This window comes from Eublepharis macularius, chromosome 12 (genome assembly GCF_028583425.1).
Source record: "Eublepharis macularius isolate TG4126 chromosome 12, MPM_Emac_v1.0, whole genome shotgun sequence".
In the NCBI taxonomy this organism is placed as follows: Eukaryota; Metazoa; Chordata; class Lepidosauria; order Squamata; family Eublepharidae; genus Eublepharis; species Eublepharis macularius.
In genome coordinates this window covers 73,206,306-73,225,689 of record NC_072801.1, presented here as the reverse complement: position 1 = coordinate 73,225,689, position 19,384 = coordinate 73,206,306, and the positions used below count along the sequence as shown (strand labels likewise).

General features: G+C 42.1%; 1 protein-coding gene across 1 annotated transcript; it reads right to left on the bottom strand.

Annotated features, from left to right (window-relative positions):
- Positions 1 to 6,429: 6,429 nt before the first annotated feature.
- LOC129339854 (olfactory receptor 6C1-like) lies at positions 6,430 to 11,528 on the bottom strand. The gene is made up of 2 exons (XM_054994429.1): positions 10,633 to 11,528; positions 6,430 to 6,526 (listed from the first exon to the last, which is right to left on the bottom strand). Exons 1-2 carry the CDS (start codon positions 11,526 to 11,528, stop codon positions 6,430 to 6,432), a joined length of 993 nt encoding a protein of 330 aa, XP_054850404.1.
- Between the last annotated feature and the right edge of the window lie 7,856 nt (positions 11,529 to 19,384).

Sequence of the window (19,384 nt, the reverse complement as noted above, 5' to 3'; positions counted from 1 at the left end):
CCAAGCTGCCTACATTTCCTATCAAAACTTGAGGGAAACTGACAAGTGTCCAACTTGAGTCATTTGTCACTTGTAGTTTGGCCCTCAAGTGTATTCCTCCCTGTTCACTTTTCATTCACTTGATCATATAATGATCAAGTGGAGCGCAAGTGAATGGCAAGTGAACAGAGAGGAATACACACAAGTCTGTTCACTTGCCATTGAAATGTAATTCGTCACTTGAAGCTTGGCTCTGAGGCACTTTTGGTTAATGATGGAGAAATCCTGTTCTTGGTAGGACTTCTAGAAAACCTCTAAACTGATTCAAGTGTGCAAAGCACGATTTTCTGGGGCAGTGTGGTGTAGAGGTTAGTGTCATACTAAGGATATCCAAATACATTTTAGTTTGAGGTTTTCTTTTTGTATCCCATCACCAGTGAGCCTTCCCCCCCCCCCCAGTAAAACTGATTTTCAATAAAGTTATCACTTCACGGCTCTATATTACAAATGTATTTTCCCATTTGGACCTTCTGGGAAAGTTCTTTCCTATTGCTATGATTTCAAACAATGTCTCATCTTCAGATCCATGCTTAATTATTTTTCTCCTTTCACAGCAAACTCATTATTAGGCTATTATTAGGTATCTCCTAATATACCAAAAAGTTTGTTGTCATATCTTCAAAACTTTACGGCACTGATTAACTCCCAAGTCTATCAATTAAGTTTGCAGTTCTCTTCCCTTTTGATTTAATGTCCCGAAACGGCAGAAAACCTTGTTGGGTTAATTAAAAGTATTATGCAGTCTATGTAAGTGCCAAGGGATTCAAGCAGAAAGGGAAATGAACTAACTTTTCTTTTGCTCTGTTTCTTGCTTTCTATTTTATATTTCAGTAAAATACTGCAAAGTTCAAAGGTCAAATCTTGGATGGATCAATTGTAAAAAAAAAAAGTAAATTTTATTTATTCAAGTTACCTACACTTTTTTAATAATAAAAGCAATAATGTTATCACACACAACTCAAACGATCAACATGTTTTGAACAAAAGTGATTTTTGGAAAGTGAGGTATATCTAGTATGTAGGCCCAAAGCCATAGCTACTTACAACAATGTCTTACAAAGAACAGAGGAGGTGTTTCACCTTCTTCTGAACTATCATCAGTCAGCCATAATGGCAAAATGAAGCCTCTATATTCAGTGGCAGCAGACCTCTGATACCAGTTCCTGAGGCAGCAAGAACAGGAGTAGATCATTGACTCAATATCCTGATTAGAGATGGGCATGAACCGAAATCTGAACCAAAATTAAGCATGAAACAGGCTGGTTCGTGGTTCGCGAACCGCAGTTTTTCAGATCCCATTTCTAACAAACTACTAAGAACATTATGCTGGTTTGTTTGGTTCAGTTTTTGGTTCGAGACTGCAGACAGCCTGGTGCTAATCAATCAGTTTCCTAGGCAACAGGGGATGGACTTCCTATAGACCTTCTTCCAACCTGGAAGTGATCTGCTGGCCCGGAAGTGATCTTCTGCTGATGCTGAAGTGAAGATTTTCTGACAGGGATGTTATTTTTCACAAACCAAATGAACTAGTTCATGTACCGGGGGCAGGCTCATGAAAGTTTGTGATTCGTGGTTCCTGAAATTTGAGGAACCACGAACCACGTGGTTTGGTTTTTTTCTGGTTTGTGCTCATCTCTAATCCTAATTACAGCTTTGTGACTGGTCACTGTGGGAAAACAGATGCTGGGCTAGATAGATTATTTCATCTGGCAAGGTTCTTCTGTATGACAAGAAAGTTCAAGTAATTTGGGTGCAGGGGGCCAGTTTTCCATCTGTAAGCAGACTCAGAGTGCTTCATCAAAGGTGACTATTCATAATGTAGGGGACCTCAACATTCCATAGCATAGAGATTAAGTGGTTGGACTGAGAATCAGCACTTTGCTGGTTTGAATCCCACTGTTGCCATGAGCCCAGCAGTTGGCCTTGGGTAAACCACTCCTCTCAGGACCAGCTGTACTGTGGGGGTAATATTGATTTTATTCATTCTATGAGTGGGCACTGATCTGTGTAGAAGAGTGGTATATAAGTACAATTTTTATTATGGTTAACATGCAGAGTCAGGAAGCCTCTGGATACCAGTCCTAGGAGGCCTTGATTTCATCTCATTTGTACTCCACTTTTCTCCACAATGAAGAATCAAAGCTGCTTACATCATTCTCTTCTCCTCAATTGTATAGTCACAACAACCCTCCAAGGTAGGTTAGGTTGAGAGTGTGTGATTGATGAAAGTTACCCAGCAAGTTTCCAAGGCACAGTGAGCCTTTGAATTGGAGTATCTCCAAGTCAGTTCCTGCCATGTAGATCTCTCAGCCCCTCTCCAGTGAACATACATTGGTTTCAAAAGAAAAGGCTTTATTCAGGATTTTACACTTCCAGTCTGCAATCCATCATGGAGCTTGGTAGAAGTGATAAGTCAAAACAAAAAGTCTGTATTATACTAGGTTTTCGCACACAAATAGTTGTTAAGGTTTTGGCGCACAAGTTTGCACAGGTCCTGTGAGAACCCCTTTTCGTTATGGCTAGAGATTCAATACACAATAATATGTCCCCAGTGTCTGGGCAAAATATCAAATGCTGGCATCTGGACACTCCAAGGCCAGCCTTAGCCTAGAGGTGCATATTTCTGTGAGATAACATGGAAGGCCCATCCTGGGTCTGAAAAAGTCACACTTATAATATGGAAAGAACATGGCTAAGGAGGAAATACATCAGGTTAGCATTAGACATTTAATATACTGTAGCATCAGTGACATGACAACCAAACAATCATGGCAGGGCTGTACACAGACATGACACTAACACTCTAACCACTATACCACACTGATTCTTAATACTTATGCCCTATTTGTTAGCTCTCTAGGGAAACTGGATGGCTAATGTGTGGAACAGGATGCTGGACTAGAGGGACCTCTAGATCTGATCCCAAAAGGCACTTCTTATGTCCTTAGAATTCCTGACCTTAATAGCCCAGGTGAGTCTAACCTCATCAGAAGCTAAGCAGGGTCAGCCTTGGCTAGTAATTGGATGGGAGCCCTCCAACGAAGACCAATATTGCAGAGGCAGGCAATGGCACACCAACTCTGTTAGTCTTTTGCTGTGCAAACCCCTCTGGGGTCACCATAAGTCAGCTATGACTTGAGGGCACTCTCCACCACCACCACCTCAAGGTGGCACCCCTGGGATCTCATCTGATCTCAGAAGCTAAGCAGGGTCAACCTTGGTTAGTAATTGGATGGGAGACCTCCAAGGAAGACCAGGGTTGCAAAGGAAGGCAATGACAAACCACCTCTGTTAGTCTCTTGCCATGACAATCCCACCAGGGGCCTCATAAGTCAGATTTGAAAGCAATCTTCACTACCATGTCCTCAGAACTATTTTTAAAGGAACAGCAGTTATGTGAACATCTCCCTGAAACTTGAAGTGATACACTCTAGGCAAGGGTTGCTAACCCTGGGCTGGGAAATTTCTAAAGATTTGGGGGTGGAGTTTGTGGAGGAGAGGGACTTCAGCAAGGTATAATGCCATATAGTCCACTCCTCAAAGCAGCCATTTTAATTAAATTAATTAAATCGATTATTTTATTAATTAATTATTTTAATGTATTAAATTTCTAACCCACCCTCCCCATGAACAAGTTCAATGAAACTGATGTCCATGGTCTGGAAATCAGTTGTGAGTCCAAGAGACCTCCAGGCTCAGCCTAGAGGTTGGCATCTCTACACCAGGCCCACTCTCAAAGATTCAGATATTCCTAAGGAATGGCTCCTATGCATCTATTAGGCACATCCCCAATTGTCTGGTGTTCCTTGCTGTAAAATCATGATGTTTGGGAATGCTTTTAAAAACATTTCTCTCCTCCACAAACCCCACCCTTCCAATGTTCCGCCTCCAAATTCCAGAGTTGGAAACTGACACCTTCCCTCCAAAGACAATGACTTAATGGTTTGTCTAGAGGTATCACAAAAGTTGGGAGAAGTTTGATAAGTTTGTCTCGTGTGGACTTCTAGGCGTAAAAGGATGCTTGATGACCCACCAATTACTGGATGGGAAAAGCGCCCACATTTTGAGAGCGTAATCAATCTATGTTGTTGAGAGGAAGTGAAGCTGGGTGTGGACAAGATAAGTCCCGAGTTTCTCTTGGAAAACCTCATTGTTCTAAGTTATCCATCTCTCCAGGGCATAGAAGGGCCATCAGTCAGTCAGTCACCTATGACTCATATTCTGGTTGCTTTCCATGCTCCTCTCTTGCTGGCATCCACCCTGGGCAAGGCAGTGCCTTGTGCTTATTGCATATAAGGAAGGGTTTTATAACATTATATGCGTAAACTGCCCTCTTAACATGAGAGGGGTCTGACTGCTAACAGTTGGGGATAGAAGGACCACATCCTCTTTAGCGACAGAGAGGATGGATCACCTGCAGTTTCTTGACACTCACTAACATTGCAATCATTGGTTAAAACCCTGATGGAGCCTCTGCCCAGGGTATTTCAGAAGTAGAGCTTCTAAAGCGAGACAGAAGATCACTTCCTTTGTATGCAGTGTGCTCCTATGGGCTGCAGTGTTTGAATGGGACCTTGGAACGATTGCCTTCTCTGGGCATTCAAGTAAGTAGCTGTTCCACCACCATGTCCCCCTGGGCAGCAGTTGCTTCTAGCATTTGCCTTTCCACACAGGTACTGGAATGTGAAAGGGAACAAGTGATCGTTGGCAAGCAGTTGCCCCTGCTGTTCCCCAGTAGGAAAGGGTGCAACTTTCCCTCTTCCTGATTCTAGGTGAGGAGAGAAAGTATTGTTGATGGGACATAGGGTTGCCAACTCCAGGATGGAAAATTCCTGGTGCTTTAGTGGGTGGAGCCTGGAGAGAAGAGAGTATGTGGAGAGGGGATGGACCACAGCAGGGCATAATGCCATCAAATCCATCTTCCAAAGCTCCATCTTCTCCAGGGGAACTGATCTCTTTGGCCTGGAGATAATTCTGGCTGATCTCCAGCCACCCCCTGGAGACTGGCAACCCTATCACACCACTATGGGCAACAGTGCACTGCAAGACCAAAGATGTACAGGACAGGCCAAAAAAATACTTCTCTACTCAGTGAGTCAATAAATGATGGGATTCACTGCCAGTAGATGTAGTGACTACAGATGGGCACGAATCGAAATACGAACCAAAATTCAGCACGAACCAGGCCGGTTCATGGTTTGTGAACCACGGTTCGTCAGATCCCATTTCTGATGAACCACCACGAACTTTAGGCTGATTTGTTTGGTTCATTTTTTGGTTCATGACTGCAGACAAGCTGGTGCCAATCAATCAGTTCCCTAGGCAACAGGGGATAGACTTCCTGCAGACCTTCTGCTGACCTGGAAGTGTCCTTCTGTTGGCCTGGAAATGACCTTCTGCTGACCCACAAGTGATGATTTTCTGACCTGGATGTGACATTTTCACAAACAAAAAGAACTGGTTCACGAACCAGGGGCAGGTTTGTGAAAGTTCGTGGTTCGTGAAATTTGACGAACCATGAACCGCATGGTTCGGGGGGGTTCCGGTTCATGCCCATCTTTAGTAGTGACAGTCTCAAGCATAAAGGAAAATATATCAATATCTACTAATTGTAGTGACTACAGGAAAGGAACCTCCACTTTCAGGGACAGCAAACTTCTGAACATGTCTACTAGGAGGAAACATTGCAGGTTTTGGCCCCTATTCCTTGCTTTTTAGTTTTGCTGCCATACGACTTGTCAGAGCTTTGTGGTCTCCCCATAAGGCTTCCACCAGGTGCCCTAGAATGCCATTTCTGATGTCGTCCTTGCATCTGCAGTTATTCTCAGGTAACAGGGGTTAAGAAGAACCCTTTTTTGCCATGGATCCTGGAGAACTGCTGCCAACTGCAATAAACAGGAACAATGGATCAATGACATGACAACTTCGTAAGCAGCTTTGGATGTCCATATTGTGGGTGATCACTCTATCTTCAGTAAAGAGGATCACTGTTACGGGCATGGCCTGTATGGTTTAATGATTAGGTCTACAGCCTATCTCTCACACAGTTCATTAGAAGGAAGTGAGGCGTGTTTTTCAAAGTGTTGGTGCGCCTCCTTGTGGTTATGTGCTGAAATTACTCGGGTGAAATATGAACCTAATGCGGAGCAAGGGCAATACTTCCTGACTCTGTGAGCCTTATAGGTCCTATAGGTCCTGTTCAATCCCTGACACCTTCTGTTCAAAGGGATCAGGTGATGAGAAAGACTTCTGCCTGAGATCCTGCTGGTCAGAGTAGTAGACAGTACTGACTTAGATAGATTATTGGTCCAACTCTGTATAATACAGCTTCATGTGAGTTCAGTAAGCTGTGTGACAAGGGTGGAGATTGGAATCCAGGGCTCTCAGAGTCTATCCTGACACTCTAGCCAGCACATCACACTGTATCTCAAGGGCCTGAATAGGGAATGTTGGGATTATAGTTGCCAACTTCCGGGTGATGTCTCGAGATCTCCCTGAATTACAAGTGATCTCCGGGGAGACAGAGATCAATTCCCTTGGGGAAAAATAGCTGCTTTGGAGGATGGACTCTGTGGTATTATATTATGCTGAATTCTCTTCCATTCCTCCATCCTCCAAATTTCCAGGAATTTCCCATCCCAAGGCCTAAGGTTGTGAGGTCTGGTTTTCCCCTGAATAATTTGTTTTTCCCCCCAGAAAAATCAAAGCAGAAAAACCAAAGAAGAAAAACCAGACACCTGGTGAGCACACATGTCCAGGATGCACCTGTGAACTCAAGCAGGCTGCCCTTCCACATGCCCAGGGAGCGGCTGGCCCACTCACCTGACCAGCTTGCTGCATACCCAGGGAGTGGCCCGCCAATGCACTGAACTGCCTGGGCTGCTGAGTGGCACACACACAGCCTACTCATCTGATTGCCCTGCTTGCCCATGCACCCAACTGACCAGCCTGCTGAATGGCACATGCCCATCCCACTTGCCCAAATGCCCAGCCAGTCGTGTGCCCAGGAAGCAGATGGCCAGTCTACCTGCCTGGCCTCTTACTCGATGCTCCAGTGATGACATCATCAGCTGAACCAGAAGTGCCAGGGCCCCTGTTCAGTTGTGGGGGGAAAGCCATCTGGCAACCTGTCGTGTATGCCAGCATCCATGCCATTATTGTATTCTGCACCCATGCTTGTTGTGTTATATGTCATTACTGTGTTCTGCAGGCACCCATGCCATTGTTGTATGCTGCATTTTGTAGTGAGAGTGATATCAGTATCTATGCCAACTTTGTGTGGTATATCTTACACTATATCTTATACTCATACTGCTATAATGCCAAAGTTCAATACTGTATCTTATGCAGTTTATAAAATTTATCTGAAAGGGTCTAGATTGCTAGTATTAATTACTAGAGGAGCAAGTGGCCTCTTTCTTATCTCTAAGAAATATGCCCTTTCACTTTTTGGCCTTGGGCCGAAGCTGCAGCTGTGTGCTGAAATGTATCTTTTCACAGGAGGGAATGGTTCCACTCTGTACTTTGTCTAGACTAAACTGCTTGGTTCCCATGTAACTTTTTAGGCTTTCACACCTGAATGCAAAGGGGCGGGAGAATGTCCCCCTATATCAGTAGTCCTATTTGACTAATTACTTCTGCCAACTTTTACCTGTGAGTGAATACCTGAACTGAATAGATCTCTAAATAAAGCTTCCTCAACCAATGCACCTGTTTGCTTTCTGTGAGTGGATCTTACTGCCAGGGACTGACACCCTAGGATTGACACAACCCTGCCAGAGCTGGCAACCCTAGTTGGGATGCCTAGATTGTGTGATCCATTCCTGTTCAAAAGGTTAGAGAGCTCATGCCAGACAGACCTGGGGGGCTACCTGTGGGTAGGGTTGCCAACCTCCAGTGGGGCCAGGAGATTCTGCAACTTAAAAAAGATCATCAAAAGACAGACTTCAGTTTCTTAGGAGGAAATGGCTACTTTATACTGTGCTGAGGTCTCTCCATAAACCCCACCCTTGCCAAACTCCAACCCCAAATCTCCAGGAATTTCCCTTTCTGGAGTCTCTACCTTGAGTATGGGAAGGGGGAAGAGTGGTTCCCACACCTTTTCCACCTTGCTGTGTAAGTTCAACCTTTACATTCTCTGCCTAGTCAACCAAACCGATTGCTGTGATTTTTAAAAAGGACAATCCAGTGCACAGGTTCTGGAGGGGAAAGGAAAGAAGTAGTGGGATCTAACTTGCTAATTTCATAAGTAATGGTTCTCTCTATATGAATTTTTAAACTACTGACTTTGGTTGGTTATTTCTGGATCTCTGCTGCCACCTGGTGGCCACTCCTATTTACTAAGGCAAAGAGATTTGTCAAGGGAAAAGATAATCCTTTTTACATAAAAATCAAGGATTTTAAAAAAATCAAGGATTTTTTTTAAAAAACAGTATAAGCAAGAATCATGTCCATGTAGTGAGATTCATCAGTAACTTGAGATGTATTGGGCCAGAGCCAAAGAACTGATGGGCCCTATGAAATAGTGTGAGATATTGAACGGGAGTGTGGAGCTTCAGCTTAAACAAGAAAACGAATGAGACTCAGAAATCCTTTCATACTCAGAAGTGCCTCCTCCTCTTCATATGCAAACATTTTTTGGTCCAGCACCAAGTTTTTCCCGGGTAGAACTAGCCACAAATAATGTGAAGCTTTCTCTCTAGGGGCCAAATCACATGAATTCTTTAGAATGGTGGTTTTGTAAAAGACTGCCTGCAGCTACTGAGCAGAGGTCTGATCTGGACAGGTATCGGAACTCAGGCACATTTTTTTTTCTTCTGCGCCATTTCCAAAGTTTCCAAGTTAAATTCCAGTCCCAGAGCAAACTGGCAATGGTGGAACCTGCTTGTTTTCATCTACTGGTCAATCATGGTGGGGCAATCTGAAACTGGGGAAAGTGGAGAATGAAAGGTTACTCCCTACTTGAGTGAAAAAATCTGACTTAAAAAAATTACTGCAAAAAGAACCAGCCACACACCACCAGAGGCCACTTGTGGTTAACTGCTTAGACTGAAATAGCCCATTGAAACACTGAAATAGGCCATTGGCCACTTTTATGTGGTGTTTCGATCTTTTAGGGAGGGTCTATTTTTCATTTTGGATGGATTTAATAATCAGTTGTCTGCAAATATTACTCTGGGTTTACACAAATTGCACACTATCTAACAACAACAACAACAACAACAACAACAATATTCAATTTATATACAGCCCTTCAGGATAGCTTACCACCCACTCAGAGAGGTTTCCAAAGTGTGTTATTGTTATCCCCACAACAATCACCCTGTGAGGTGGGTGGGGCTGAGAGAGCTCTGAGAGAGCTGTGACTGACCCAAGGTCACCCAGCTGGCTTCAAGCGGAGGAGTGAGGACTCAAACCCGGTTCGCCAGATTAGAGTTCTGCTGATCTTAACCACTACACCAAACTACAGTGTTTTGCAGCTTCAACCCAGTAACACCATTCTGCTAATTTTGGAGTTATGATGAGCTTAAGAGGGTATAACTCCATTTAGGGTTGCACTGTTAGTGTGGTACTGTCAGCCTTTCAAAAGGACAAGCCTTTTTCCAGAGCCTGCAGTTCAGTACTTACCCTGTCTCTCTTATCTCGGTCCCATTTAATAAATCAGGAAATCTCTTGCACTCTTAGAGATATAAAGGATGATGTTTGTTCTCAGCAGAATATCCTGTCTAATGACTTCTTTTGGTTTTCTACGCTCTGGAGAGATGGGCACTCGAGTGCCCAAGGAAATGTGGTTGTTTGCAAGCATCTGCCCCTGTTGTCCATCAGAGGGAGAGGTTGCAACTTGCCCTCTTCCCAGTTCTAGGTTTGGAGAGGAGGAGCTGGTGGTACCACCATGGGTGAAAGTAGGCTTTATTACTAAAGATATTTAGGAGAGACATAAGACGTTATAAAATATCACATATGAGATTTTCAGGTAATATATAGTCAGTATTTCAGGACTGTGAGCTGAGGCTTTCTGAATATATTTATTTAGCCTGCTGGTACAGGAAGTCTCAATAGTCTTCATGGGTTCTGTCATAGCCTGAGATCTTTGTTTCACTTTCCTACCTCTATGAAAACCTATGCATTTTATAAGATAATACTTTAACGTCGGAATTTTATTATTTAAAATGTACTTTATTTATTGCCCATATTTCTTACAAAAGCTCAAGATAAAATACATTGGGACATCCAATAAACAATGCAATAGGATGTGTATTGCTGAAATCTGGAACCACCCAGAAATCTATAGACAGAACAGAATCAAAGGATAAGCATTAACATTATATGTTCAACAAAGTAAAAATTGTATACTAGGATCCTGCCACAGTAATAGGCAGTACAACCTACACACAGTAGTATAGTTTCTGGCAGGTAGCTGTGTTGGTCTGTGGTAGAAGAGCAAGACTTCAGTTCAGTAGCACCTCAAGAATCAACTAGGTATCCAGATTATGAGCTTTGGAGAGTCACTCTCACAACCTTATACCCTGTAACTCTAATTCTTCTTTAAGGTGTTACTGTACCCGAATCTTACATAGTAGTATAGTATTCCTTAAAGCCTGTTGGACCTGCTTATTTCTCAGACAGTAAACAAATGGGGTCATAAGAGGACACAAAACATTGTTGAGAACAGCCACGACTTTGTTGAAGCTTTGCCTATTATCTTGCACTGGATTGACATACATAGATATGCAGCTGCCATAGGTGATGGAGACCACAATAATGTGTGCAGCACAGGTGGAAAAGGCTTTCTGTCTACCTGAAGCAGTTGGGATGCGGAGAACCGTGGAGATAATCTTCCCGTAAGAGACAATAGTGATGGCTAAAGTTCCCAGTAGAGAAAACACAGCAGAAATGAAGCTCATGAGCTCCAGGAGCCGTGTATCCCCACACAGAAGTATGTGTAATGGTGCAAAGTCACAAAAGAAATGGTTAACAACATTTGAGCCACAAACGGGGAAGTGAGTAAAGTACATGGTTTGGCTAAAAATCAGGATGAAGCTGCCTATCCACGAAAATAGAACCAAGAGAGTGCAGAAACGGTCACTCATGATGGTGGTGTACCGCAGAGGGTGGCAGATGGCCACATATCTATCGAAGGACATCACCGTCAGCAGGAAGAAATCAGTGGTGCCCAAAAAGAAGTATAGAAAGAATTGGGTTATACAACCAACGTAAGAGATGGTTTTCCTTCCAGATGCCAAGTTGATTAAGGTTTTGGGCATGACTGCGGTTGTATATCCGATTTCCAAGATGGCATAATTTCGGAGGAAGAAGTACATGGGGGTTTGGAGATGGACGTCCGTCAGAGTGATTATAATAATGAGCAGGTTTCCTGTGATGGTCATCAGGTACATGATTAAGAAAAGCACAAAGAGAAAGATCTCTAGGTTGTGGTTCTCAGTGAATCCGAGAAGTAAGAACTCCTTGACCTTGGTCTGGTTCCTCATAATGATGGATTTTTATTAGCCATAAACTGGAAAAGAAGATGTGGGCGGGGGGGATCAGTCCTTCAGAAACTTTATATAACTTCTAGACCAGACCAATTAACCTTCTCAAGCAATATACTGCTTATCAGCAATAAGTTTCTTGGAATAAAACCGGGAGGGCATTAAGGCAGCATCCAACCTGTAGATGATAATCGCCAAACACCAGCGGTCAGAGATCAGAATAATGAACCAGATACGGAGGTCCTATCTGGGCACATATCCTTGGATAGACTTGTCCTACAACTTGTCCTACAAGTCCTACAAAACTTTTCAAGTTTTAAAAGTATCTGGCCATCAATATATTTTATTGCCCCCAAACTTCCTGACAAACGTTATGTTTCACAAGCCTTTTTATCTAATCCAAAACATACCTGATTTCAGTTCAAGTTGCTCAGATGGCAACTACAGTTACTGGTGAACAATTAAAAAAAACGTTTATTTCAACTTCCTTAAGCGATTAATATCCATTCTGGTTTTCACTGAAAACAACACAATTAACTATAAATTTATCCGCCAACAATGATTGGTGTGAAATAATACAAGAAATTAAAAAACCGGAACAAATAGCTCCATCAATTAAACCCTCACAAAATTCTTCTTATATAAATAACTATCCCACAAGTGATTTTTTAAAATCATTTGTTGACTCAAACAAGAAAGCTGACACGCCCTGAAAGGGCGAGATCCAGGTACATAAAACATTGTAAGTTTATAATATAGACAACATACTGATGGTCAGCTGGTGTCTGTAACATTTTCATTGCCATCCTAAATAGAATTATACTCTTCTGCTTATTATTATTATTATTATTATTATTATTATTATTATTATTATTTAGCTTATAGTCCACTCTCTCCATGAGCAGGCTCAGAGCAGATAACAACATTTAGAGTTACATTAAAATTTCCATTAAAAACCATAGAAAACATACAATTCAGAAGTAAAAAACAGCTCTAAGCAGCAGCCCATATTACCCAGCACCAATAAAACATTTCTAAAATATTTCTATGGGTGGGAGGTAAGTCCATGGAAGTCAATGCATTGCTTATTTAGCACCTGAAATCCATGCTGTTTTCTATTATCCTGATTGTGACTGAGGGATATAATCAGCATGAAATAAAGAATGTTATGGAGGGGAAAACAATCAAAGCTGTTTGGATGTGTTGACTCTCAAAAGCTTATACCTTGGAAATCTTGTTGGTCCTTAAGGTGCTACTGGACAAGAAAAATTCCAGTTCAGCATCTATAAAGATAAGCACGATGTGCAACAATGGATGAATTAAAAAGATACTGGGTACTCTATTTTTTCAAAAGAAAATCAGAAGTGCATTTGTTATGCCCGTCTGAAGTCTGAAGGAGATGCCAGCCCTTGTTAGACAGCAAATGCAGAGAGAGAAGCAACCATCCCACAGTTCCAGTACTTACCCTGTCAATCTTGCCACAGTCCCATTTAATAAAGCAAAAAAACCCACACTTAGAGATATGTAGGATGCTGTATGTCTCAGTGGAACAACATGGTTAATGACTTCTTTTGTATGTTCTGGGGAGAATAGAGTTGTGCTCTAAACTGACGTCACACCATTCTAAGCTATTTACCATTAATACATCTAAAAGGGTGTAAATCTTCTTATGGTGGCACTATCAATGTGTTGAACCATGGCTTACTGACTTCTACTCTTCTGCACCATGAGTAATAAGCAGTGGGATGCACATGGAATTTGGACAACAAGAAGTAGACCATAATGCAAAATCATAATCATTTCTTAATTATTTTTTATGTAAAAGAAATCTATACTATTTTTTTTCAAAATGATCCTCAAGGCAAGACCGATTCACCATCCTATAATTACACTACGCTAACATCAAAGTTGCCCTGATCTCAAACTAAAGCCTTTAAAAATATATGGCTCCAAGCAAATATGATCCGCATAATTGATATAACAACAAAAAAGGGAATCATAAACAAAATAGAATTAGAACAAAAAATAAAACACAAGATTCACTGGTTTGCCTATTTTCAACTCTCAAACATGCTACAACAAATAAAAATACAAGAATTACTTAAAAAGAACGCAACCGATTTTGAACTCCTACTTGATACCAAATCACTCAAACAAAAGGGATTAATTTCTAAACTATACAACATCCTTTTATCTCTCAACCAAATTAAAACTCTAAAATGCCAAACAAATTGGCACTTAGATTGCAACATAGAGCTAACACCTGAACAATGGAGAGAAATATGGACTGCAAACATTCTAAAACCTAAGACAGTTACCTCCCAAATCCAAAATTACAAAATCATTCACAGATGGCACATAACACCAAGAAAACTCTCACTAATAACTAAAACAAATCCTCCGCTCTGCTGGAAAGAGTGTGGAAATATAGGAACGTTTAAACATTGCTGGTGGGAATGCCCCCGAATAGAACCTTTTTGGAATGATATATTATGTTATATAAAAGAAATAACGGGCTACAAAATCCCCCTTGATCCAAAGATCATATTCTTGAATGTATGGGATACTTTCGAAATTCCACAAATAAGAAAAGATCTAATTAGCAACCTTTTGGTTGTAGCTAAGAACTTGCTAGCTTTACATTGGAAATCAAAGACGATTCCCACAGCAGAAAAATGGTTAGAAAAAATATGGGACCACTATATACAAGAAAAAATATATGACGAATTATACCAGAGTGAACACTATTTGAAAGAAACTGATTTTATTGCAAAATGGTTACCATTCATTGAATTCATTTCCAATACAAATCACTCTCCACCTAAGCATTTACTTTTTGTTACTCAGATTTGAAGCAACGACTATCAAATAATTGAAAAAAAAATGCTAGTTGTCTTTGTTTTAACTATATTGGCATGACGTTTATTGTATATAGTTCACTAAGACTTTGTTGTTGTTATATTTTACTTCTGTACATTGTTTTTGTTTGTTTGTTTGGTTTAAAAAAATAAAAATAAAAGTATAGAGACTTTGAAAAAAAAAAAAGTTGCCCTGATCTGGATAGCCCAGGTGAGCCTGTTCTCATCTGATCTCGGAAGCTAAGCAGGGTCGGCCTTGGTTAGTAATTGGATGGGAGACCTCCAACGGAGACCAGGGTTGCACAGGTAGGCAATGACAAACCACCTCTGTCAGTCTCTTGCCATGAAAACCCCATCAGGAGTCATCATAAGTCAGCTAAAACTTGAGGGCATTTTCCACTACAAACATCAAAGTTATTGGTAACAATATAAGGATCCATTCATCCATCTGTTCGCCAGTCTATTTGTCTTTCTGTCTGATCATGCATGTACAACTCCCCATAAAATGAAGCGAGTAGACTAAAAGTTGGGCACAAGCTTTAGGATTGCCATGGGACTTTGGGGAGGTGGCTGTGGCTAGAACATCGGCTTGGCATGCAGAAGGTCCCAGGTTCAATCCCTGCCATCTCCAGTTAAAAGGATCTGGTAGTAGCGGTGGAAAATAGCTCTATCCAAAGACTCTGCAGAGCCACTGCCAGTCTAAATTGATGATGCTGATCGTGGTAGACAAATGCCCCGATACCGTATATGGCAGCGTCAAGTGTATATGTACATGAGTTGCAGTGCCAAATGTGAAGGAAATCGGAACATCCTGGCCCATGTAATCACCAGAACCCACCCACCCCTGATTTTTGTATTGGAAGTCATTGTTATCTCCGGAAGGCACAACATGTCAAAAAATTAAAGCTGGGCATTTGAAACTTGGCCACCCAGTTCAGGATGATTATTTGACCTCCCCCTGAGCAACAGCAACTTCTGGCAGGCACCTACATTTACCTTTCCAGACAGATACGGGAGTGTCCGAGGGAACACTTGGCTGTTGGCAAGCAGCTGCTCCTGTTGTCCACTAGAAGGAGAGGGTGCAACTTCCCTCTTCTCGGTTCTTGGTCCGGAGAGGAGGAGTTGATGGAATCACCATGAGTGACACTGGACTGTATCACTAAAGATGTTCTGGATAGACGTACGGTAACATTTCTTTACTTCAATGGTGGAATTATCTGCCAGTGGCTGCAGTGACGGTCTACAGGACAAACATTTTTTAAAGGAAATAGATGCATGAAAGATAAATATATCAATGGTTACTAACCATGGTGTCCAGAGGAAGGGAGAACACTGCTGAATATCAATGCTAGGGGGGTAACATTAAGGAAGGCTTGGGCTCCTCTTCCTGTGTGTTAGTCCTCCCTGGAAATTTGAAACTGGGAAAAGTGGAGAGGGAAAAGGTTGCTTCTAGAGATGGACACAAACCTAAATATGACCCCCAAAAAAACCACGAACCAGGCCAGTTCAGGGTTCACGAAACATGGTTCGTGGAAGCTCCTTTTCAAGGAACTTCCACTAACTGTATACTGGTTTGTTGTGTCGTATTTACAGGGGCAGTTTAAATGGCCATTTCCCCAGGGAAATGGCCATTTAAACTGCCCTTTAAGGGATTTGCCCAAACCCCAGCCCCCCACCTCCCTATGCCCCCACCTCCCACCCCCATCCTGCATCCCCAGCCCCAGCCCAACACTTACCTTCCCCTGTGGTGTGGCATCTTTCCTCTCCTCCCAGCAGGGGTGGGAAGGCCGTTTTCAGCCTCTTCCGCCACCCTGGGGGCTCGCAGGGCAGTGAAAGAGGCTGAAAACAGACTCCTCTGCCACCTTGCAGGCCCCCAGGGCAGCGGAAGATGCCAAAAATGGCCTCCCTGCCCCTCAAATGGCCGCCATGGCGGCCATTTGAGGGGTGAAGCCACTTTCGGCCACCCTGCCCCACAAATGGCCACTGCGGCAGTCATTTGAGGGGTGAGAAGGCTTTTTTCGGCCTCCCTGCCCCTCAAATGGCCATTGTGGTGGCCATTTGAGGGGCACGAAGGCTGTTTTCGGCCTCTTCCGCCCCCAGGGTGTGTGCCCCCAGGGTGTCAGAAGAGGCTGAAAATGGCCTTCCTGTTCCTCCCGGGAGGAGAGGAAGAATGCCACACCGCAGGGGAAGGTAAGTGTGGGTGTGGGGCTGGGGGTGTGGGGGTAGGGTGGCTGGAGTTTGGGCAGTTTATAGGGCCCTGCCATTGGCAGGTCCCTTTAAACTATCAGCTGGCAGGCGATGAGGGTGGATCCCCCGCTGCTGCTTGCCAGCTGATAGTTTAAAGGGACCTACCACTTGCAAGGCAGGAAAGGGCCCTTTAAACTATTAAATGCCCCTTTCCCTACCTCTTGTAAGGCCGGAAAGGGGCATTTAAACCCCACAAACCATGAACCACCAACTGGTTCATAACTGTTCCACTTCCATGGTTTGTGGTTTGTGGGTTTCACAAACCACAAACCTCCTGGTTGGTTTTTTTTTGTTCTGTGCCCATCTCCAGTTGCTCCCCTTCAGTGGATCTGAAATCAGCTGTCTCTAAAAAAAAAACCCTTCAGAAGAATCAATGGCAGACCTCCTGAGGCCCTCTTGTGTTTAATTGCTTAGGTTAACACTGGAACAGGCCTCACACTGTGTGACAATTGGATTTTTCAGGAGTTCAAGGGTTTTTTCTCCCCTTTTGGATGGACTTAATGAACAGCGGCCTGATCCTGTAACTTCTGTGTTGTCCACTCAGTGTTTAAACACACGCGTGCTTGTGTACTCTCCCTTGGACCCAGTGGCTCCATTCTGCCAGTTTAGAAGTCGTCTTCCAATGGAAGTCCATCATAGCAGTAGCTAAAACTCATTTCTTAGAAGAAAAAAATCCTTCAATGTGCAAGGGGAAGTATAAATGGACTTATAGTGCAATCCATAGCACAGTTATTCCTGTCTAAGTCCACTGATTTTTATGGGCTTAGACTGGAGCAACTCTTCTTGGGATTGTACTGTTAGTGAAGTTCTCTTTGTGCAATATCTTGTGCAACCCCTAGTGCTTTTCTCCCACCACACTAAAGTGCCCAGAAATTGGTTACACATGATTTTATACTAAACAAAGGAGGAAATTCCTAAGAGACCACTAATACAATAATAAAGACTGTCTCAGTATCAATGAATACAATTATAGGTCAAACCAAGTATAGCAATGTTTTGGTCAAAACATATATAATAATGTAATATCCTTCTACTACAATTGAACTATGGTTTGTTCATATCAAAACCAGAGCCTTTGGAGAAATCGTATTATAAGTCAATTTCCACAATGTCCCTTTCAGGTAAGTATCGATCATCTGTTGATATTCACATGTCACTTTGATATGTTTTTTTCTGTTTTAAGACAGGATTTCTGCTGACATCCAATGATGGGTGAGTATGCTCTCAGAGGAAAAATTCCCAAATCTCCTGGACAGTTGGCCAGGCATACTCACCCATCGTTGGATGTCAGAAGAAATCCTGCCTTAAAACAGAAAAAAACATATTAAACTGACATGTATTGGATATCAACACCTACCACTGCACTTTGTTAATTTGTTTTATTGTTTGTATATTGATTTTAGTTCTTGTTTTTATCGATTTTAACTGTTCACCACCCAGAGCCCCTGGGGATGGGCGGTATATAAATTGAAATATAATAATAATAATAATAATGATTGATACTTACCTGAAAGGGACATTGTGGAAATTGACTTATAATACGATTTCTCTAAAGGCTCTGGTTGTGATATGAACAAACCATAGTTCAATTGCAGTAGAAGGATATTACATTATTATATATGTTTTGACCAAAACATTGCTATACTTGGTTTGACCTATACATTGTATTTATTGATACTGAGTCAGTCTTTATTATTGTATTAGTGGTCTCTTAGGAATTTCCTCCTTTGTTTAGTGTGTATTGGGGACCACTTTCCCTTATTGTAATTATACACATGATTTTATTCAAGTGGAAATTCATGCAGGGTACAATAAGCTGAGCACAAACAGCTATGATGGTCTTTTTTTTTTATTGTGCCCAACTGCTACTACAAGGGGAAATTTTGTTCTGGATTGAACCCATTAGCTACAACCTAATATAATTTTTACTTTACTTTTATGTTTTATTTGTTCTTCTTCTTTCTTTTTTTTGTGTGGATATATCGAACTCCTGCAAAAAACAAAAACAAATGCCAGGTATATTTTTTCCCTTCGAAGTCCCTGAGAAGAGGCGCAATTCTAACAGTAAGAAAATAGGGACTGTTCCAGAGGCTGAGGGCCAAGCTACACATGACGAATGACACTTGAACAGCAAGTGTATTTCTCCCTGTTCACTTGCCCTCCACTCAATCCACTTGCCGTTCAAGTGTCATTCGTCATGTGTAGCTTGGCCCTAAGTTACGTCCCCCAAACTAGCTCTAATACATAGCAATCCTACGCAGAGTTACGCCCTTCTAGACCCACTGAAGTCAATGGGCTCAGGAAATAGAACTCTTTTTAGGATTGCACAGTTAGTGTGGCACTGTTGGCCTTTAAAAATGAGATGCTACCAAATTCTGATCAAAATTTGAGGCCCACATAGGAAAGTCGTAATCCTACTAAATGTCTGTCAGAATATTAGAGGAAGTTTTAAAAAAAGGTAATTTAAAATATTAATGAAGCATATCAGTGTGGTGAGTAAGTAATGACATAAGACCTGTACAACATCCATGTAATACTGTCAGTCTTTCAGGACTGCAGACTGAGGGCCAAGCTACACATGACGAATGACACTTGAACGGCAAGTGGATTGAGTGGAGGGCAAGTGAACAGGGAGAAATACACTTGCCATTCAAGTGTCATTCGTCATGTGTAGCTTGGCCCTGAGGCTTTTTAAAATGTATTTATTTAGCCTGCTGGTACAGGGAGTCTCAAGTGTTTGCATGGATTGTA

What these genes read in the sequence shown, in the direction of transcription:
- LOC129339854 (XM_054994429.1), bottom strand. Translation starts at nt 11,528, where the DNA reads ATGAGGAACCAGACCAAGGTCAAGGAGTTCTTACTTCTCGGATTCACT. An exon ending in AAGCAGGTCCAACAGGCTTT is followed by an intron (nt 6,527 to 10,632) that starts AAGGAATACTAT and finishes TTCAGGGAGATC; the next exon opens with TCGAGACATCACCCGGAAGT.